General features: G+C 41.4%; 1 protein-coding gene across 1 annotated transcript in view; it reads right to left on the bottom strand.

The window, feature by feature from the left end:
- The window catches only part of ATP9B (ATPase phospholipid transporting 9B (putative)), a 292,171-nt gene that overhangs the window by 22,240 nt on the left and 246,974 nt on the right, over positions 1–22,957 (bottom strand). Inside the window, exons 16-18 of the mRNA XM_065397949.1 lie at positions 17,167–17,328; positions 10,030–10,122; positions 3,500–3,583 (exon numbers count right to left, since the gene is read on the bottom strand). Coding sequence (XP_065254021.1) covers positions 3,500–3,583; positions 10,030–10,122; positions 17,167–17,328 — 339 coding nt within the window. The remainder of the gene's footprint in view (positions 1–3,499; positions 3,584–10,029; positions 10,123–17,166; positions 17,329–22,957) is intronic.

Here is a 22,957-nt window from a genome sequence, read left to right as displayed (position 1 = left end):
TGGCCAGTGCAATCATTGATGTTCTGTTATCAAGGGTAGTGACTCTGGGAAATGTGTGGGTCTTTTTAGATTTTAGGTGCATCATATTCCTGTCCTTTGTCACTGGTGAAGAAGTCTTGCAACCGTACATTCCAGTCCAGTCGGCGCTGTAACATCCCATAGCACTTCTGTGGTTGACACATGTAACAGCTCGAGGGCTCTTGCTCTTTTGTCTTGGCCAAGGTACCTTGCCCTACCCGGATCTCCAAGCATTTGACACAGAAGCACCTGCAGCAGCTGGCATTGCTACACAGCAGCAGCTCCTTGCCTTCGCAGCAGACGGTGCAGTAGGACTGCTAACCGTCCTCGTCGGACATGTAGCTTGGCTGGGGGTTCTGGGAACATCTTCCCTGCCCGGCTCCTAGCAACCTCCAGGGCATGGTGTAGGGCTCCACCGCTTCCGCTGCAACTCTGCTCTCCTGCTCCCCAGCGACGAGCTCGGGGGATCCGTTCTGGTCCTCCTGGGAGCTGCTGGCAGCAGATGGTGCAGCAGGACTGCTAACCATCCTCGTCCACTGCTTCCGCTGCAACTCTGCTCTCCTGCTCGGGGGATCCGTTCACGAAGCCTGGACAGTAGTAAGGAGCAGTTCAACTATAGGCTGAGCAAGTGCAGAATGGTAGTACAATGTGCCTTTGGACGTTTAAAAGCTCGCTGGAGCTGTTGGTCAGACCTCAGTGCAACTAACATTCCCATTGTTATTGCTGCTTGCTGTGTGCTCCATAATAACTGTGAGAGTAAGGGGGAGACATTTATGGTGGGGTGGGAGGTTGAGGCAAATCGCCTGACATCCAATTTTGAGAAGCCAGACACCAGGGCGATTAGAAGAGCACAGCAAGGTGCGCTGCGCATCAGAGAGGCTTTGAAAACCAGTTTCATGACTGGCCAGGCTTCGGTGTGACAGTTGTGTGTTTCTCTCCTTGATGCAAACCCGCCCCCTTTGTTGATTTTAATTCCCTGTAAGCCAACCACCCTCCCCCCTTCGAAATAAAGTAACTATTGTTTTGAAACCATGCATTCTTTATTAATTAAAAAAAAAAAAAAAAAAGAGGTAACGGACAAGGTAGCCCGGGTGGGGTGGGGGAGGAGGGAAGGACAAGGCCACATTGCTTATTGTAGCCACACTAAAAATCAAACTGTTTGAATGACAGCCTTCTGTTGCTTGGGCCATTCTTCGGAGTGGAGTGGCTGGGTGCCCGGAGCCTCCCCCCTACACGTTCTTGGGCATCTGGGTGAGGAGGCTATGGAACATGGGGAGGAGGGTAGGTGGTTATACAGTGGATGCAGCCAGGGCTGCCCAGAGGATTCAGGGGGCCTGGGGCAAAACAATTTCAGGGGCCACTTACATAAAAAAAAAAGTTGCAATACTATAGTAACATGTATTTGGAAATGTAAAAAATAACCAGTGAAATACATTCAAAAATTAATTTTTAATAATTTGAAAATACACGAAATACATTATTTAAAAACATTAAATGCTTTAATGGTATGTATACATTTGCAATTACATAATGGGCTGTCGCTGGGTGATGGTGATGGTTGGTGCCAATGGGCTGTCGCTGCCTGGGGGTGGCGCTACTGTTGCCCAGGGCTGGGTGGGGAGCTGGGCTCTGGGTCTGGGGGTGCCCGGCTCAGAGAGGCTGTGCTCAGAGCTGGGGGTCATGGCTGCGGGGGGGATGGGGTCAGGGGGTGCCCGGCTCAGAGGGGCTGGGCTTGGAGCTGGGGGTCAGGGCTGCGGGGGGATGGGGTCGGGGGGTGCCCGGCTCGGAGCTGGGGTCAGGGCTGCGGGGGGGGGAGGGAGTCAGGGGGGTGTCCGGCTCAGAGGGGCTGGGCTTGGAGCTGGGGGTCAGGGCTGGGCTCGGAGCTGCGGTCAGGGGGGTGTCCGGCTCAGAGGGGCTGGGCTCGGAGCTGGGTGTCAGGGCTGTGGGGAGATGGGGTGTCCCGCTCAGAGGGGCTTACCATGCTGCTTACTCCCGCCTCCCACCTCTCCCGGAGCCTCAGTGCGCCGCGTCCAGAAGCGGCCCTGGACAGCGCTGCAGCAGCGTGGCTCCACGGGACCTGAACTCCCGCCACTCGGCCCGGAGCTTGGAGCCCCGCCCACTTACCACGCGGCTCTGAACAGGAGGAGCTCAGGCCACGTGGCTGCAGTGCTGTCCAGGGCCGCTCCTGGACGCGGCGCGCTGAGGCGCCGGGGGATGGGGGAAGGCGGGGGTGGGGGGGAGCCTCCAAGATTTTCGTGGAGGCTCCTGCGGGGTACGGGGCAAATTGCCCCACTTGCCCCCCCCTCTGGGCGGCCCTGGATGCAGCAGGGGTCTGTGCTCTTGTTGGCTTTCCTGCAGCTCCAACAGACGCTTCATCACGTCCATTTGCTCCCCCAACAGACGCTTCATCATGTCCGTTTGCTCCCCCATTAGCCTCAGCATCGCGTCCTGCCTCCGCTCTTCGCGCTCACTTAATTCTTTCCTCGCCTCTGCCACTGAATGCCTCCATGCATTAATCTGTGCCCTATCAGTGCGGGAGGACTGCATGAGCTCGGAAAACATGTAATCGCGAGTGCGTTTTCCCCCTTCTAATCTGCGATAACCTCAGGGACGGAGATGATAGGGGGAGCGTAGAAAAATTCTACGCTCTACGATTCTGGGGGGACTGCATGGTCACCTGTGCTGCTGAATTCACCACACTGACAAAACAGGAAATGAAATTCAAAAGTTCCAGGGGCTTTTCCTGTGTACCTGGCTAGTGCATTGGAGTTCAAAGTGCTGTCCTGAGCAGTCGCAATGGAGCAATCTGGGATAGCTCCTGGAGGCCAATACCGTCGATTTGTGTCCACACTACCCCAAATTCGACCCAGCAAAGTTGATTTTAGCGCTACTCCCCTTGCCGGAGAGGAGTACAGAAGTCGATTTTAAGAGTCCTTTAGGTTGACGGAACGGGGTTGGTTGTGTGGACGCAGTCATTTTTACATCGACCTAATGCGGCTAAATTTGACCTAACCCCGTAGTGTAGACCAGGCCTTTATGTCAGTGTAACAGTGCAAGTTTCTTTGCACGACCCTTAAAGTGAATCATGAGATGACTTTATAAAAAGCAGGCCTCATGACACCTAAGTAGTGATTGTCCTCGTCTTTCAGAACTAGTAGAATTTTGTGCTATACTGAGACTCTAAAATTAATTTAAATTAGGACCTTTTATGTTGTATAGCAATAATCTAATAGTATAATAAACAAAACTAAACAATATCCTGTGAAAGATTTTGGAATAGTTGCTAAGGAATGTCAAAAACTGTGACAGAATATCACAACATTTCTGTTTAAACACATCAGTTATTACAAATATTTTAATCAAAATTTGATCATCAAGTCATCTTAATAGAATACAAATAATAGTATTCCTTATAAAGTGCTTTGCATTATCTGAGCACAAGAGCTATGCCCAGAATACAGATTCCTCTCTATTTTCATACCTCAAAATCTTGGTACTGCTCTTCTGTTAATGACTTCTTGGCAACCACCAGAGTGCGCAATCCTTCTCGTGCCATGTTGCCACACTGAATAGACAAAAGTACAAAAGAATAACGTAGGTAAAATAGCATGCTGTTCTGTACTACAGACCAACAATAGGGCATGTGGTACCTATCTTTACAGACAGGAATTACAGACTAACCAGCATCACATCAATACTTGGAAATGTATTGGAACAAATCATTATAACAATCAGTTTGTAAGCTCCTAGAGGATAATAGGGTGATAAGTAATAGCCACATGGATTTGTCAAGAAAAAAATCATGCCAAACTAGCCTTCTTTGACTAGGTTACTGGCCTAGGGTATCAGGAGAAGCAATAGACATGATATATCTTGATTTTAGTAAGTCTTCTGACACAGTCCAACATGGCACTCTCAAACTAGTTAATGTGGTCTAGATGAAATTACTATACGGAGGGTGCACAACTGGTTGAAAAATCACACTCAAAGAATAGTTATCAGTGGTTCGCGGTCAAACTGGGAAGATATATCTAAGAGTCATATAGAGGAGTTTTGTCACGAGTCAGATACTATTCATAATTTTCATTAATGACTTTGATAATGGAGTGGAGAGTATGGTTATAAAATTTGTGGATGACACCAAGCTGAAAAGGGTTGCAAGCACTTTGGAGGACAGGATTAGAATTCAAAAAGCACCTTGATTAGTTAGAGAAGTGGTCTGAAATTAACAAAATGAAATTCAATAAAGGCAAGTGCAAAGTACTATACTTAGGAAGGAAAAAGCAAAAGCACAAATACAAAATTAGGGAATAACTGGCGAGGCAGTAGTATTGCTGAAAAGGATCTGGGGATTATAGTGGATCACAAACTGAGCCACCAATGTGATGCAGTTGCAAAAAAAGGTTAATATGATTCTGGGGTATATTAACAGGAGGTACGTATTCCACTCTATTTGGCATTGGTGAGGCCTCAGTTGGAATACTGTGTTCAGTTTTTTTGCACCACACTAAGTAAGATGTAGACAAATTGGAGAGTATCCAGAGAAAGCAACAAAAACGATAAAAAGTTTAGAAAATTTGATCTATGAGGAAAGGTAAAAACTGGGTATGTTCAATGTTGAGAAGAGAAGATGGAGGAGGAGCTTGATGATAATCTTCAAATATATTAAGGGCTATTATAAAGAGGATTGTGATCAACTGTTTTACATATCCATCAATGGTAGGACAAGGAGTAATTGGTTTAATCTGCAGCCAAGGAGATTTAGGTTAGATAATAGGAAAACAACTCTGACTATAAGAAGAGTTAAGTACTGGAACAGATTAACAATGGAGGTTGTGGAATCCCAGTCTGGGATGTTTTCAAGAAAAGACTAGACAAACTGTCAAGTATACTTGACCCTGCCTCAGTGTGGGAGGCTGGAATTGTTGACCTTTCGAGGTCGCTTCCAGCCCTACATTTCTATGATTTCCATAACAGCTATGGTTTTTAGTCCCTGCTAGATTAGTCTGGACACTAGGTAAAATGATGTCCAACTAGTATATGGTGTCATAAATAAAGATAAAGGAATCACTAATCTTCCCTTTACTGCACATAAGGCATCCATCTACATGCTAAGAGAGGTAAAGTTCAGACAAGTAAAATAGTGAGATTGGTTTCTTTTGTGCATACAGCATAGTGGTTTTAACCCAGTCTGAACTTCTTTATCTCAAACATATCTTTTCCTTAACCAAGGTGAGTCAAATAAGTAATTTGGATCCTTGTGGAGCACCACATATTGAGAATAGCATTTGATACTATGGCTCATGAAATCTTAGTTGAAAAGATCATTCAAATCGGCTTTGATAAAAATGCTATAAGTATACACTGAAAATTGGCTAAGAGGCTGTGATCTAAGGGTACGTCTTCACTCAAGGGGGGGGTCGATTTAATAGCGTAGCTGAATTCGACGTATCGCAGCCGACTTACCCTGCTGTAGGGACGGCGGCAAAATCGACCTCTGCGGCTTCCCGTCGACGGCGCTTACTCCCACCTTCGCTGGTGGAGTAAGAGCGTCGATTCGGGGATCGATTGTCGCGTCCCAACGGGACGCGATAAATCGATCCCCGAGAGGTCGATTTCTACCCGCCGATTCAGGCGGGTAGTGTAGACCTAGCCTAAGTGGTAAAGTACTGAATTGGAGGAAGGTGCCTAACGAGTTGTGCATAAATCTGTGTTAGAATAAGTACTATTTCACATTTATATTCATGATTTATTAAGGAATAAACAGCAAACAGATAATAAACAGAGGAGTTGTAAAACAGAAAAAATTCTGAAATAATACAAATATATCCAGAATTCTTATAAACAGCAGAACTTAATAAAATGTAATAATCTGTGAAAAATACAAGCTAATGGACAAATAGAGAAAAATCATCCACAATGCAGATATTCAGTGGTAATGAGTAACATGGGAAGTAGTAATTAAGAAAGAGACTAAGGAGTAAAAATGGACAGCAAATTAAATATGAGTTTGCAATTGCATGACAGCAAAATAGGCTAATGTAAAGGGCTAAAAATGTACACTTGGATAGATCAATATTAGAGGGTAGGAGGTGGGGGACAATAACAGTTGTGAAGCATACAAACACCAAGTAGGGAGAGATTACTTCATGTGGTATGCAGGGATATAACTAGAAGTAATAGGATTCATTTTTTTTCAACGTAGTCTGAATATAAGGAAAATCTTCCTGACAGCATGGTATTTTAGGCTAGTTTTTCCCATTCTTTTGATAGTTAAGTCCCCCTTCAGGAAACTGAAACCAGTCATGGTTCATTCAACTCTCATATGTTGCTAAAGTCCTACCTAAAATGGGCAATTAATCAGAGTAGATTGTGTAGATCTTTAATATATTTTCTATTTTCTTACATGCTTTGATGATCAATGAAACAGTTAACAATGTTGACATTTTAAAGTATCATGATTTGCATTTGAGTTAGCACCTATTGGAATGCATGGGACAATTTACAACTCAGAGCTTTTGTTTCAGATCCTCTGTAAGCTAAGACTACCATTTGTCATCCATAACACTTGGGATACTTTCACAAGGTTTTCTTCATAACATAACAGCTAGAGATGCTGGAGGACAATTCAGACACCTGTCCACACCCACCCTGGCTAGTCTTGGGCTATGGAATAATCTCTCAAGGTCTGTGTCAGAATCTGCATCATTTGGCATTTCTATTATAGACTGGACAAAGCAATAAAATATATACTTCTACCTAAAAGGCCATTTCCCTGGAACAGTTCTGCAATGGCCCCAAGGAGACTGACTATAGAGGACCTGAATCTGGTTGTCCAAAATCACATAGACCCACAACTAGGAGAACTCCAGGAGCCTCACTTTTGTGATGTAGGGCTACCATGTGCCTCTACTCTTTCAGGCAGAGAAAACAATGGCTGCACACACAATCTATATGCAATTCCAGGGGTAAGAGAGCCTGTATGAAAATCTTCTTAGATAAGGGTCTGACCCATCTAGCTGTTAAGATTCAAATGGGAGGCTCAGAAATAGAGAACATAAGCTCACGGGGCATTCCCTCTGCCTGTCCTGCTGGTGGACATACCTCGATGATGGACTACCCTCTTGCACATGACTATGGTTGGAGCAGGGTAAAGAAAAAAAATGAAAATTGCCCCTCAGCTAGACAGATTGCAGCTCAGATTTTAAAAAGATAAAATTAAAATTCAGGTTAAAAAACTATTAGCTCAAAACTTTGCTCAGCACCACAGAGGTGTTTTCCCTTACTTTACACAAGAACAGGGCTGGATTTCTCTGGAGCTAATGATCCTGCTACAGTTATAAGTGACAGAAACTGAAATGAATTTTCCTTACTCCATCTATTGGTAGAAGATCATAGTACACAGACAGAGAGAATCTAGGGGAAGGTAAAATTATGGTTCAGATGGAATTTTCACCGATTTATAGCTTTACCCCCAAAATGTAACTATGAGCTGAAAATGTATATGCTTTTTTTCCCTCAGCCCAGCCACCAACTTTCTTCTCTTAATTCCACTCATGAGTCACCAAATTGCAGGTGGAAAGCACTAGATGGGATTCATTGGAACCAGGGCCGGCCTTTAATATGGGCGAACGGGGAAAAGGCGCACACAGTCTCTCTCTCTCACGCACACACACTGAGTCTTTTTCACACTCATCCCCCAACACATATTTGTATTATTATTGTTGTTGTTGTTTCTTCTTAGTAATTCCTGCAATGCACATATATTCTCTGTAATTTTATTCTTTCAAGGTGCTGTTGTTTTAGTTTTTTGACTGGTCTATGCATTTCATAATTTTATCTCTCTCTTATGCTTAAATTGAGTAGCGAGTTCTAAAAGGCCTAACCTGTCCTGGCTGGAGTAATTATCATTATTACTTTTATCATCATATTGTGCTTTGTCAGTCATTATTTAAAGTGGTACAATCAAATAATAGTATCCTTTTAGAATGTAACTTTTGTCTGTACTAACTTTAGCAGTGTCAGTTTAAAAAACATTAGCTAAACACATAACTTTAGACACTAGGCAGATGAAGGTCGCTTATTTTCAAATTGTGTTTTTAGTTATATCTGTAAAATAACTTAAAATTTCCATGAAAATAAATGCGGTTCCAACTATGATACCAATAGCAATGATGGAGTCAAATGTTAGTGAGTCACCTGCTGCTATTGAGCCATATGAAGAGCTGAATGCTTTGAGAGTACTGCAGACATAGGTGCGCCAACACCCACAGGGAAAAAATGGTGGGTGTTGAGCACCCACTGGCAGCCCCTCATCTGCTCTCCCCCACAGCACTTCCTGCCCGCTGGCGGGCCCTGTGGATTAGCGCCTCCCCCTCCCTCCCCACGCCTCCTGCCCGCCACGATCAGCTGTTTTGCGGTGTGCAGCAGGCTGCGGGGGAGGAACGAGGATGTGGCACGCTCAGGAGAGGGGGCAGAACTGGGCGGGAAGAGGCAGGGTGGGAGTGGTACGGGGCAGGAAGAGGCGGGGTGGGGCCTTGGGGGAAGGGGTGGAGTGGGGGCAGAGCCTGGAGCAAAGCTGGGGGTCGAGCACCCCTCGGCACTTCGGAAAGTCGGCACCTGTGACTGCAGAGACATGTGAAACTGGATAGAACAAAGTACTAAAGAATATATTGTAAAGAACAATCTTGCTCTAGCAAGATATACTGCAGTAAATAGACATATAGTTTTCCCCCCATCTTTAACGGTCATGAATTTGTTCCCGTAGTTACTTATCTGGAATAGCTAGAGACTGAATCAGAAAAAAACCTTCACTTTGGTTCTCCTACAGGATAACACAGTATGCTATTGTTAGTTAGGTCACTTGGATTCCTCCTGCTAATCTTTTTAATAAGGAGACTTCCTTTTGACTGAAGTTTTAGAATTGGTTATACTAATCTTTTAGATGGTTAAAGCATATGCGATAGAGCCAAGCAATGACTGTCAAGAAAATATGACTTCTTTGTAGCAAATGCATTTCTTGCTGATCAAAAGACTACACCCTAAAAGTAGTCTTTAAAAAAAAAAAAAAAAAAACAAAAAAAAAAAAACAGCATAAAACAATGGTCTTAATGAAAAACAAGCCTGATGCTGCCTGTCTGGTGCAAAACACTTATTGACTTGACCTCATAATGTTAAATAAATTAAACAAGTATTTTACAATTAATTGTGCATCATTATCGCCAAAAGTAATTTTTATGACATTTTGTTAGGTCTTGAGGGAGTTTAATTTATTCATGTCCCTGATTAAATCAAACTGCCCTGAAGCAGATATTGATTCATATTGCCAATACCATTATGAACATACATGGTGTGATCATTGTATTACCATAACGTCTGTATGCAGGGTCAGATTAGGATGATTACTGGTGCCTAGTACAGCAACACAGTGGAAAATATTTAAGCAGTTTTGAAATGTAGTCTGTGCAAATAAATATATATATGGAGCTTATATTACTATAAAATTATGTTTATACACACACGGTTAAGTAAATTTATTTAATTTTGGCTACATCCGTGAAGATATTTCAGGATTCCCAGCCAATTGTAACAGTAAAGAGACTAATAGGTGCTATATATAGAATACTTCTCAAAAGTATTTGGGTTTTATGTGTACATTTGTTTTGGAAGGGACATTCAACATAACAAATATATCCCTAGTCTTAGGTTGCTATGTTGTTCAGTAAAACTGTTACCTCTGCTTTCCTTTCTGGGTTATACAAAATTTGAAAACAACTGCAATTCCTTAAAATCTATTCATGATACACTTAATTGCATTTCACAATCCATTACTGCTTTGATTTAATATTTCCATTTCTGAACCTATTCCAATATCTGTGGTAAAGAAGACATTGTGGTTTCTCCTTCTGTTCTTTGCAAATTTCAGCTATAAAATATTTCCCCATGACAAAATAAAGTACACAGTCTCTTCTATTTAATTTTCTGCTCGGTTCTACCCATGCTATTTCTTACCTCTTCTTCTAACCAGTCATTGTACTGTACAATGGTGGACATTGCGACATCTGCACCTTTCATATAAAAGGTAATTTCTCCAGTAGATTCATCCTGCAATTTTAGAAAAACAGTAGAAGAAATATTTTGTCCGTATTGTTTAATCAAAATGACCGTATCTTCAAAGCAATCTGCTTATACTTTAATACAGTAAAATAAATTTGAAATAGCCAATAGCAGTGACCATACCCCTTTAACATATACATAGCATCTTTCATACAAGTTCTCAAAGCACTTTACAAAAAGGTCGGCAAGATTTATCACCCAATTTAATTAATTTTATCCATAAAAATGTGCACATCTTAGCCTGTTGGGACATATTCACAACTAAAATCCACAAACTGATAGAGTAAACTGACTGCACCACATTTTATACATCAAGGGAAACTGAGGAAGAGAGGCAATGTCCCACATTTTCAAAAAGTGATTTATAATTTTGGGGGTCTCAGTTTTTGGGTGCCCAACTTTACATATCTAAGGTCTGATTTACAGAGGTGCTGAACACTTACAATTCCAAATTAAGTCAATGCAAGATACAGGTGCTCAGCATTTTTGAAAATCAATCCTTAAATAGCTAAAAGTTGGTTGCTCTAAAAATGGAGGCAAAATTACAGGGGTCACTTTTGAATAGTGGGCCAAAATGATTTGCCCAAGAACACAAAGTGCATCAGTGGCAGAATTGAAAATAAAGCCTCGATTTCTTAACTTCTAGGCCCTGTTCTAACTACTGGAAGGTTCTGCCTCCTTTGTGGTATACTGCACAAATACATTTCTGTATTAAGGCTGCCACCTTTCCCTCAGATACATAAGTCTTCACATTGAGATCATAAGTAGGGCTGCTGATTTTAGGTTTTAACGGATAACACTGACAAAACACTCCCAATTAAAAAATAAAATAAAAAATAAAATTGGTGTTTATCCAATAAACACTTGAAATGGTTATTTGTATCTAAAGGCCTATCTGCATGGAGCAGTAACATGGACCCAGTAACAGGGGTGTGATTTATAAAACACACAAACATGTTGCACATTGACTGGCCTGTGTCAACCCTGCTACTGTGCACTAAAGGTTCCTTTGTGTGCTTAAACGTATTACTGTTTGAAACAGTACTATGTTAAAGTGCACTAGGGAACATTACAAAGAGATACTCATTAGAGTATACTACCGTAACAAGTAATGTATGAAACATACATTACTCATCACTTTTTCATACTATGAAAAAGCCCTGAATTTTGGACACCTAAATAAAACTCAAAACCTGCTAAAAATAAATGAAGCCCTAAAGAAAAAAAAAGAAAAACCAGAAGCCCTAATTATACATTATTATTTGTATACTATAAAATGTTGGCTAGGTGCTTTGAAAATGGAAAGAGGACAATATTCCCACCAGCAGTGCTTACAATCCAGTTAGACAATAGAAAGAGGAAAGCTGGAGATATCGTATACTTCTTTAAGAAGTTGCATTGTATTTTAATGAAAAATAATTTGATACAATGATTCAGTAATACAAAGTTACATAATATCTCTCAAATTGTTATTCCACAATTTATAAATCACTTTCTTAATAAAGTCTAAAGATATTTTTGTGCAGATGCACTTCCCCAAAAGTGACTGGTAATATAATTACCAATTAAACTTTTTGACCACAAATCATTGCTAAACTTTTTGTAAAATACACTTTATTTTACAACCAGGTTCTAAAAATCAAAAATAGACAACAGAATTGCCAGCTTCTGAGGACAGTCCTTTTGTTACCAAAGTATTTCCAACTACGTTTTACAAAAACAATCCTAATTCAATTTATTCTTCCTTGTATTATTATGGAGTATTTTTGGTTGCTGTGGTTGAGGTCGTTTCAACATTTCCCTTAGGAACCTCCATTTCTAGCACTTTGGCCAGGATCCATAAAGGGACTTGGGTATTGCAGTGCTGAGTGTTGCAATGCCTACCTTTTAGGTTTCTAGAAAAATCACAGGAACAACACTGCAATCCACAACACCTGAAAATGGAACAGCTTCAATGGGAGAGATTGAGGGAGTCCTACATCAGAATATCCCATAGTTCACTTGTTAGACCATTCTCCTGAAGAGTAGGAGTCCCCTGTTCACATCATTTCTCCCCCCTCAGGCAGAGGGGGAACTGAAACGGAGTCTCCCATATCCCAGGCAATTGCTCTAACCACTAGGCTATAAATTATAAGGTAGGCACCACCACTACCACCGGCCAGATTTTGAATAAGACCTACTCTAGTAGGCGGCCTCTGAGCAGGCCTACCTGATTGGACCCTGTACATGAGATAGGCGGGTGAATGCCCATCTTCCCCTGGTTTGTGGACCACTCTGGGGCATAGGAAAGAGATAAATACCTGGGGGGGGGGGGGCAGCAGTGCGCATGCCCAGATGTAAAAATCTTAGGTGCTTAGAGATTTTTTACCCTGAAAACTTAAGCGCCTACAGAGTTAAGAGTTATGAGGATCATAGTGAAGACTAAAACTAGGACATGTGTCTCTAAACTTCAGACTTAGGGAATGTTTACACTGCAATTAGGCACATGGCTGGCCTGTGCCAGCTGACTCGGGCTCGTGGCCTGCGTTGCATACGAGAAAATGATTTCCTGGACAGACGTCAGGATATGCTTCTACAGGTACAACGTTCTGAAGAATCGGAGCAGGCTGCGCAGAGGGCACTGAGGGACGATGAAGAAATTTGGCAGCATGTGACCTCCAGAAGAAGAAAGAGGAGCGTCCATGTACCAGCAATGGAGGTACAGGTGAGCAACTGTTTTCATATTCTCTCCACAGGTACTAATGCGGAGAGTGGACTAGATGATACATCTGAGGGAAGGGAGCAGAAGGAGACTCCACCGATTGGAAGGCATGAGGTGCACTGTCCTAGGGATGGGGGTTCCATGACCACCGCTCCCAAGAGAAGGAGGAGGGTGGTGGTGGTCAGGGACTCCTTCCTCAGGGGGACTGAGTCATCTATCTGCCGCCCCGACCGAGGAAACCGAGAGGTCTGCTGCTTGCTAGGAGCTAGGATTCACGATGTGACGGAGAGACTGCTGAGACTCATCAAGCCCTCGGATCGCTACCCCTTCCTGCTTCTCCACGTGGGCACCAATGATACTGCCAAGAATGACCTTGAGCGGATCACTGCAGACTACGTGGCTCTGGGAAGAAGGATAAAGGAGTTTGAGGCGCAAGTGGTGTTCTCGTCCATCCTCCCTGTGCAGGGAAAAGGCCTGGGTAGAGACCGTTGAATTGTGGAAGTCAACGAATGGCTACGCACGTGGTGTTGGAGAGAAGGCTTTGGATTCTTCGACCATGGGATGGTGTTCCAAGAAAGAGGAGTGCTAGGCAGAGACGGGCTCCACCTAACGAAGAGAGGGAAGAGCACCTTCGCAGGCAGGCTGGCTAATCTAGTGAGGAGGGCTTTAAACTAGGTTCGCCGGGGGAAGGAGACCAAAGCCCTGAGGTAAGTGGGGAAATGGGATACTGGGAGGAAGCACGAGCAGGAGAGGGCAAGAGGGGAGGACTCTTGTCTCAGACTGAGAAAGCGGGACAATCAGTGAGTTATCTTGAGTGCCTATAAACAAATGCAAGAAGCCTGGGAAACAAGCAGGGAGAACTGGAAGTTCTGGCACAGTCAAGGAACTATGATGTGATTGGAATAACAGAGACTTGGTGGGATAACTCACATGACTGGAGTACTGTCATGGATGGATATAACTGTTCAGGAAGGACAGGCGGGGCAGAAAAGGTGGGGGAGTTGCATTGTATGTAAGAGAGGAGTATGACTGCTCAGAGCTCTGGTATGAAACTGCAGAAAAACCTGAGAGTCTCTGGATTAAGTTTAGAAGTGTGAGCAACAAGGGTGATGTCATGGTGGGAGTCTGCTATAGACCACCAGACCAGGGGGATGAGGTGGACGAGGCTTTCTTCCGGCAACTAGCAGAAGTTACTAGATCGCAGGCCCTGGTTCTCATGGGAGACTTTAATCACCCTGATATCTGCTGGGAGAGCAATACAGCGGTGCACAGACAATCCAGGAAGTTTTTGGAAAGTGTAGGGGACAATTTCCTGGTGCAAGTGCTGGAGGAACCAACTAGGGGCAGAGCTCTTCTAGACCTGCTGCTCACAAACCGGGAAGAATTAGTAGGGGAAGCAAAAGTGGATGGGAACCTGGGAGGCAGTGACTATGAGATGGTCGAGTTCAGGATCCTGACACAAGGAAGAAAGGAGAGCAGCAGAATACGGACCCTGGACTTCAGAAAAGCAGACTTTGACTCCCTCAGGGAACTGATGGGCAGGATCCCCTGGGAAAATAACATGAGGGGGAAAGGAGTCCAGGAGAGCTGGCTGTATTTTAAAGAATCCTTATTGAGGTTGCAGGAAAAAAACATTCTGATGTGTAGAAAGAACAGTAAATATGGCAGGCGACCAGCTTGGCTTAACAGTGAAATCCTTGCTGATCTTAAACGCAAAAAAGAAGCTTACAAGAAGTGGAAGATTGGACAAATGACCAGGGATGAGTATAAAAATATTGCTCAGGCATGCAGGAGTGAAATCAGGAAGGCCAAATCCCACTTGGAGTTGCAGCTAGCAAGAGATGTTAAGAGTAACAAGAAGGGTTTCTTCAGGTATGTTAGCAACAAGAAGAAAGTCAAGGAAAGTGTGGGCCCCTTACTGAATGAGGGAGGCAACCTAGTGACAGAGGATGTGGAAAAAGCTAATGTACTCAATGCTTTTTTTGCCTCTGTCTTCACAAACAAGGTCAACTCCCAGACTGCTGCACTGGGCAGCACAGTATGGAGAGAAGGTGACCAGCCCTCTGTGGAGAAAGAAGTGGTTCAGGACTATTTAGAAAAACTGGACGAGCACAAGTCCATGGGGCCGGATGCGCTGCATCCGAGGGTGCTAAAGGAGTTGGCGGATGTGATTGCAGAGCCATTGGCCATTATCTTTGAAAACTCATGGGCATCGGGGGAGGTCCCGGATGACTGGAAAAAGGCTAATGTAGTGCCCATCTTTAAAAAATGGAAGGAAGAGGATCCGGGGAACTACAGGCTAGTCAGCCTCACCTCAGTCCCTGGAAAAATCATGGAGCAGGTCCTCAAGGAATCAATTCTGAAGCACTTAGAGGAGAGGAAAGTGATCAGGAACAGTCAGCATGGATTCACGAAGGGAAAGTCATGCCTGACTAACCTAATTGCTTTCTATGAGGAGATAACTGGGTCTGTGGATGAGGGGAAAGCAGTGGATGTGTTATTCTTTGACTTTAGCAAAGCTTTTGATACAGTCACCCACAGTATTCTTGCCAGCAAGTTAAAGAAGTATGGGCTGGATGAATGGACTAGAAGGTGGATAGAAAGCTGGCTAGATCGTCGGGCTCAATGGGTAGTGATCAACGGCTCCATGTCTAGTTGGCAGCCGGTTTCAAGCGGAGTGCCCCCAAGGGTTGGTCCTGGGGCCGGTTTTGTTCAATATCTTCATTAATGATCTGGAGGATGGTGTGGACTGCACTCTCAGCAAGTTTGCAGATGACATTAAACTGGGAGGAGTGGTAGATACGCTGGAGGGTAGGGATAGGATACAGCGGGACCTAGGCAAATTAGAGGATTGGGCCAAAAGAAACCTGATGAGGTTCAACAAGGACAAGTGCAGAGTCCTGCACTTAGGACGGAAGAATCCCATTCACTGTTACAGACTAGGGACCGAATGGCTGGGAAGCAGTTCTGCAGAAAAGGACCTAGGGTTACAGTGGATGAGAAGCTGGATATGAGTCAACAGTGTGCCCTTGTTGCCAAGAAGGCTAACAGCATTTTGGGCTGTATAAGTAGGGGCATTGCCAGCAGATCGAGGGACCTGATCATTCCCCTCTATTCAACATTGGTGAGGCCTCATCTGGAGTACTGTGTCCAGTTTTGGGCCCCACACTACAAGAAGGATGTGGAAAAATTGGAAAGAGTCCAGCGGAGGGTAACAAAAATGATTAGGGGGCTGGAGCACATGACTTATGAGGAGAGGCTGAGGGAACTGGGATTGTTTAGTCTGCAGAAGAGAAGAATGAGGGGGGGATTTGATAGCTGCTTTCAACTACCTGAAAGGGGGTTCCAAAGAGGATGGATCTAGACTGTTCTCAGTGGTACCGGATGACAGAACAAGGAGTAATGGTCTCAAGTTGCAGTGGGGGAGGTTTAGGTTGGATATTAGGAAAAACTTTTTCACTAGGAGGGTGGTGAAGCACTGGAATGGGTTACCTAGGGAGGTGGTGGAATCTCCTTCCTTAGAAGTTTTTAAGGTCAGGCTTGACAAAGCCCTGGCTGGGATGATTTAGTTGGGAATTGGTCCTGCTTTGAGCAGGGGGTTGGACTAGATGACCTCCCGAAATCCCTTCCAACCCTGATATGTTATGATTCTATGATTCTAAGCTAAGGGGCCTGTTTAACTGCAGTGTAGACTTCTGGGCTTGGAATGAAGTCCAGGCTCTGGGACCCTGTGAGATGGGAGGGTCTGAGCTTGGGCTGCAGGCCGAGCCCAGAAGTCTACATTGCAATTGAAGAACCCCTGCAGCCTGAACCCTGGGAGCCTGAGTCAGCCCTGGGTTTTTAATTGCAGTGTAGACATATCCTTAGGCACCTAAGTACCTTTGTGGATCTGGGCCCTTGTGTCTCGGTCACTGTCAGTCATTAACTTGCCCCTGTATATTAAAGTACATTTGGTACTTGAATATTACTCTTAAAACTTGGAACGTTAACAGAACTATAATAGGTAGAATGGGGAAATTAAAACTGGAGTTTTAGGCTGTGATTGTGGAAGCTGCTCTATGCATGAAGTATTGAAGTCAATGTGGCCCCATGTTGTTGGAGAGTTCCACCAGAGACCTTGTCTTAATTTTCTAAAGTATCTTGTTGAATATTTTGTTGACAAACGAGTGTTATTTACAAACCTTCCAAGTTTTATATTTGAAAAGTTTACAAAATATATAAACTATGCATACTTTGAAATGTCCACATTTATATTGAGTAAACAGGTACACTGTAAAAAAAATCTTAGTAAAGTAAAAACAAACAATTTAAGGAATATTCAAAACATTTACCCGGACTATGATTCCCATGCGTTTGCTTTCAGATGTGAAGGGGAAAACTTGCAGAATATAATACGTCAGAATTTGTCCTCCTGGACTCTTCAGTTGCATTGAGGTCAGATCTCTGTTAACCAGAGTAAGACCAACACTCTCTGTCCATTGTACCAGAGCTACCTAAAGAAAAGCACGTTGAAGTGTTAAAGGTCAATTATACCCTTGTGTAAACTACACTAAAGCCAAACAACTGACTTCAGGTTAAGGGTCAAGACTTTTCCTAAGACACTAAGAAAAACAAATCTCATGTACAGTGGTACAGAATTTAAGCACGGAAATATTTTTGTATAAGATGACAATATAACAATAACGGTATGTGTATTTTTATAAACTCACTATGAAGCATATAAACAGGTTTATTTGAGTTTATTTCTCATACACAAAGTTATTCACTGAAAAGAGGCTGTACCATCATTAGAGTGTACTGTGCAGAAATATTTTTCTTTAACAGTTCTCATACTAAAATGGGTTGGTTTTACTAAAGGAATGTGTTCATTTAGAGTTAACAGAAGATATACCAAAGGGTGTATGCAAAACATAATACAATAAATAAATCTGTTTTCTACAATGTTCATAAAAACATTAATAAAAAAACAATGAATACAAAGTAATGGGAGTAATTCCGTGTTAAACATTTTTTGTAACTTTGTGGTTTCATAGATGTTTACTTATTACAATTTTTAAACAGACAACATAAAGCTTGTATTACTTAATGTTTTTCAGCATATTGTAGTTATTTAAACTTATAAGTTGATTACTTTTCTTATAAAATATACTATATCTGGGTTTCTGCCTAGTAAACCACATATGAAACAACCCTTTACAAATCTAGATCAACCAAAAGTGCTTAGAAAAGTAGTCTATTTTCCTAAGGGTGATGATGGGGAGGACTGCTGCATTGTACAAATTTCATGAACACTGGCTAAAATTAATTCCATTGCATCTTAAATACACACCCTAGGGAACTGCAAAATAATTGTTGAGAACTTCATATTTTTCCTCTAATGAAGCAGCATTTTTGAAAAGTTGCTAAACTTAGTAGCATGCTACTTACCTTCTGTTTTGTGCACAGTGTTCTTTACATACTGCGGTATCCTATTTTTCAATAGTGTTATAATGACCATTGGAATTATTTAGCCAAACATTTTTAAGTTAGGAAACCTGCTCTATCACTCTTTGATATACAAAAACATTCCATATTCTTTTAATGGATAATATATGCTAATAGATTTATCCTCCAAAATTCTACTCCTCTGCCCCCTCCCTATTTATCAAACCTCACCAAGGGCTGGATTAGATGTCTAATTACCTTTAAAAATCTAGCCCTAAGTTTTTAAGAATGAAACTGACTATTGTGCTGAGGGCCTACATAAGTGGGTCTTTGTACAGGGCCTCTGCATTGGGGTCAATTTCGTTCCCAAAAGTTAAACCTAAACTGGCATAAAGCAGTATTGAAATCTTCAGCTGGCGTCAATTGTCATAGCTCCATTGACTTCAGTGGAGTCATGACAATTGATGCCAGCTGAGAATCTGCCCCTAGGTGAGTAGATCACTTTATGTAGCCCCTTATGGGAAGTTAAATTAGGAGGTGGTGGCCTGAGTGCTCCAACAAACTAATACAGGATGTTGTCAGTGCCTGTAAATTCACTGTAGGCACCAATAAATGAAAATATGGAAAAGAGATGGTTACTGGAGGAGAATAAGAACATTTTAAAAACAACACTGTTAGTTCCAAAATCACAGTGAAAGTCTATTAAAGATTTTCTTCTACAATAAAACTACCACATAAGCTGCAAATGATCCAATACTCCCAAGGTTAATTTTCAATTTTGACTGTGAAAGGTTACTATTACATTCTGACCTGTAAATTGCATCTTTCTGCTAATACCCTATCATCTCATTTGTGTCCCTTTGCAGCTAGGACTTAAGCGTTCTATATTTGGTGACTCACATCTGTTTATTATTTAGTTCATGCTTGGCTTCACAGACCATTTGAGTTAGCAGTTTGTAACACAGTCATTTTATATTATACCTGGGCTACAACTCTATGAAGTTTGTTTAGAATTGATCACTAGTGGATCAAAGCTGGATAATAAGGCACAAGAATCAACTGTGTGGGTGAAAGGCTTCAACTTAAGATAATCATGTTAACTTTACACTGGTACCAGACAGTTAAAACATGTGTTTGACCAACATGACCCTGACAGCATTGAGAATGATATTGTTAAGTCCTAGCTTCAAATACCCAGAGTTCTCTAACATTCCTAAGTTGATTCTCCAAATATTGTTCTGTGCATGCGAAAACAGGCTGTCCTCCTGCAAGATCTCCTCATGCCTGAACTTGGTACTAAAGGGCCAATTTCCATCAAAGGATGGCTTAACCTCACTCTTCTTATCTTCCTGTTTGCTCCAACTCTGTACTTGGGTTTCAGTCATAGGCAGCCTGGGGGTCCTTGGGGAAAAAGTGTCAACTCTTTCTGAAGACTTAAGGATTGCTGTAGAAAATAACCAGCAAAGGTCTGGATCAGCTGCAAAAAGGAATTCAAAGCAGAGAAGAATGCTTATACAGGGAAGAAATTTTTACTAAATAGGACACTGTGGGCAGCCTAGTCTCTAAAACAACCCCCCCCCCCCCCCCAAAAAAAAAACAACAACAAAAAAACCCAGCAGGCTGAAAATTATTTTAATTAGTGTCAGTCTTAGTTGTGTTGTGTTTAACTTTACCATTTGAAGAGCTTAACCTCTTTAATATGCTTGATTTTATACTTACATCATTATAAAGCTGAACTGCTCTTTTCTATTTAGTGTTAATTTGAGGTTTGGCACGTCAAATGTTTTGGATCAGATAATTTGTTTCTTTAGAAAAAGTGGTAAGAATAAATATACACACTCTCAAGTTAAAAATGTATATAAATGTTAGTAGTTCAACCTTAAAAGGACACAAACTCTCTACATTTTACATATAAAGCAGACACCTTATTTGCTTATGCTAAGATTTTTAAAAATAGGAGTCTAATCTTGGGCTCCTAAATTAATGTTTCTGCACCTAAATAAGTGGTCTGATTTTCAAACATGCTGAACACCTGCATCTTCTTTTGATGTCAATAGGAGCTGCTTGGTTTTCATCACTTTTAAAAATCAGGCCACTAAATTAGGATCCTAACTTTAGGATCCTATTTTTAAAAATTCGGGTGTTAGCATATGTTACAGATGTATATGCATAGCATATTTAGCAAATATACATACTATATTTTGGCTAACAACTATGAGAATTTGGAGTTCTTATTTTGGGCACCACACGGTTCCCATATTTTCTGTCATATCAATAAGAACACATTAAAAGCGACTAAAAAATAAAAACAAACAATATTTAAGTTACATTCCTTATTTCATACACTTTTGACTTTTATGAAAATTAGATTTGAATGCTATACTTGGTTTTGTTTTTTCAACATAACATAACATTGGTTTAATATATATTTTTGAATGCAGAATACCTTTGATTAATAAAGACATTTCAGTGCTAAAAATATAATGACTAGCTGCAAAGTGGGCAGGGCGGGGGAGATATACAGAAGTATTAATAGAAGAATTGTAGAATAGGCATGAATACCCAAATTGGGTATTTGCACAAATATCAGTTATGTGGTGAATACCAGTGGAGGGCAAGAGGAAAGGCCATACCAATGTATCTCCTGTCTTTGGGGCAGTTGGACCCAGTTGCCACTCTTCTGGAGCTTACTACTGCAATTCTATTTCCTTTCCTCTGCATCACTCTTCTGAAACTCTAACAGTAAAATTCACTTTCTCTGTAGTTTCTGAAGCATGTTGCATTTTGGGGTATAAATACCAGGGAAAGCCTTAGAGCACAAAGTGAATGAAGCTGCAGTAATGGAACACGATGGAGAGTAGTTGCTGGTGACGGCTATTGCCACCAAGGTAGCAGAATGTCTCTTTCCCTATCCCTTCATGGGAATTGGGAATGAGCATCAGAAACAGGTATTCCTTTTTTTTTTTTTATGTATTCATTCCAAAATTAATAAGCTGATCCACTAATCTATGTAGTCATAACAGTCATGTGAATTCAGATGTGTTAATTTGCTACCAGTGGTTATTGTTCCACCTAAAATAGTCTGTGGCTATGGATACTGTCCCTCTCCATCAGTAGCGAAATAATACTTAAAGTAGCATCAAGTGGCTGCCCAGCCTTAAAGGCAAGCAATAAAAGTGATTTTACCAAGTGCTTTTAAGGCAAAACCAAATATTTTCCTTGGCATTTTAGAATGGGGTAACTAAGGAACAGACATGCCAAAGCTTACAAAGAAAGTTGCCCCCAACCTAATCTCTGAGTAGGCAGACCCATATCTAGGATAGAGTGACTCTTATAACAGTTGTACTTAGCTAGAACAGCAAAACCAGACTAATTATGCTTACCTCCTTTTGTAGTGTTTTAAGTGCTTTGAGATTTTTTCATAAGAAAAAAGCACTACACTGAGTGCAATGCAACATACAATGTCTTGGCCAGCAAGCACAATGGGCTAATAGGTTAGGCATTAACTGCATTACAAAGAAACCTGCATTTCAAGTTGGCATTTAATTTAGTAGGACATTTAGTATTTTTACCATCATGAGGAGTGAAGGCAGACTGTACTGTTACATGATTGTGTGGCTGACTTAGTGAATGTGCATATCTTGTGAGGTACATGCAAAATGAGGCAGGGCTCCACAAGAGCCATTAGTAGCTTGCACAACACTGCACACTCCTTTCATTTAATAATTTGGCAACCTAGCTATCCTGTCTATTTAAATATTGTATCATTTGCCTAGCAAAAGCACAAAATGAAAGATGTAAAACTAAACTGGAAGTTTCTAGAAAACGCCATAAAAATAGATAAGGTTGCTAAATGAGAACAATGTAGTTACCTATCATATCAGTCATAAAACCCTAGTATTTATTAAAGATAAGAAAGTGAATGGTTAAGGAATCATAAATCTTACACTACACATAAAACCAAACATTATTCTAATCAAGTAATAAAATGCATATTTTATAACACAGCTATCTTACCTCTAACCTAAAATAAATACTATTCTTTCATCAATCTCAAAATATAAATAGCCTTTTGAAAAAGAAATAAAATGTGTACATATACACACAGTTGTCACACTGATCAGCCTGAAAAACTCAACCTACATAAGTTTATTATTAATCACTAATGTTCTACATTTTCCCCACTAAATTTCATCTGTAACTTTATTCTTAGGAAACAGCAGTAACAAATTCTTCACCACAAAATTATGCGTGTTAATTAATACAGATATTAGCTGTTAATATTTCCTATTTAACAAGTTAAGAAAGATATTTAAAAAAACAAACCAACAAACTAGCCTCAAGTCAATAATGTATTAGTCAGAGTTAAAGATGATGTTTTTGATGAAATATGCATTGTTCAAGGCAGGAGAATGAAACAGACCCAGCAATGGATTTTTAAGTGATAAGAATAATACATTTGTTTGTTAGTTCTGGGTGTTGCATAGGATTTCTGTTCTTAACTTTCCTCTCCACATTTTTAAGTGATTAGTTTTTATTAATGATGTGATATTTAACTTGTGCTTATGCAATTTTTTTTTTAAAAGGACGTTGTCACTTTGCCAAACCCTATAACTCCTTTGTAACACTCCAGCAATGCAGAGTAGCTGGAAATGCAATATTTCGGTACAGTTGGTCAGAAAACCAAGTTTCCATTTT

Source organism: Emys orbicularis, chromosome 2, assembly GCF_028017835.1.
Source record: "Emys orbicularis isolate rEmyOrb1 chromosome 2, rEmyOrb1.hap1, whole genome shotgun sequence".
NCBI lineage: Eukaryota > Metazoa > Chordata > Testudines > Emydidae > Emys > Emys orbicularis.
The sequence above is the reverse complement of the archived record's forward strand: the minus strand, read 5'-3'. Positions and strand labels throughout refer to the sequence as shown.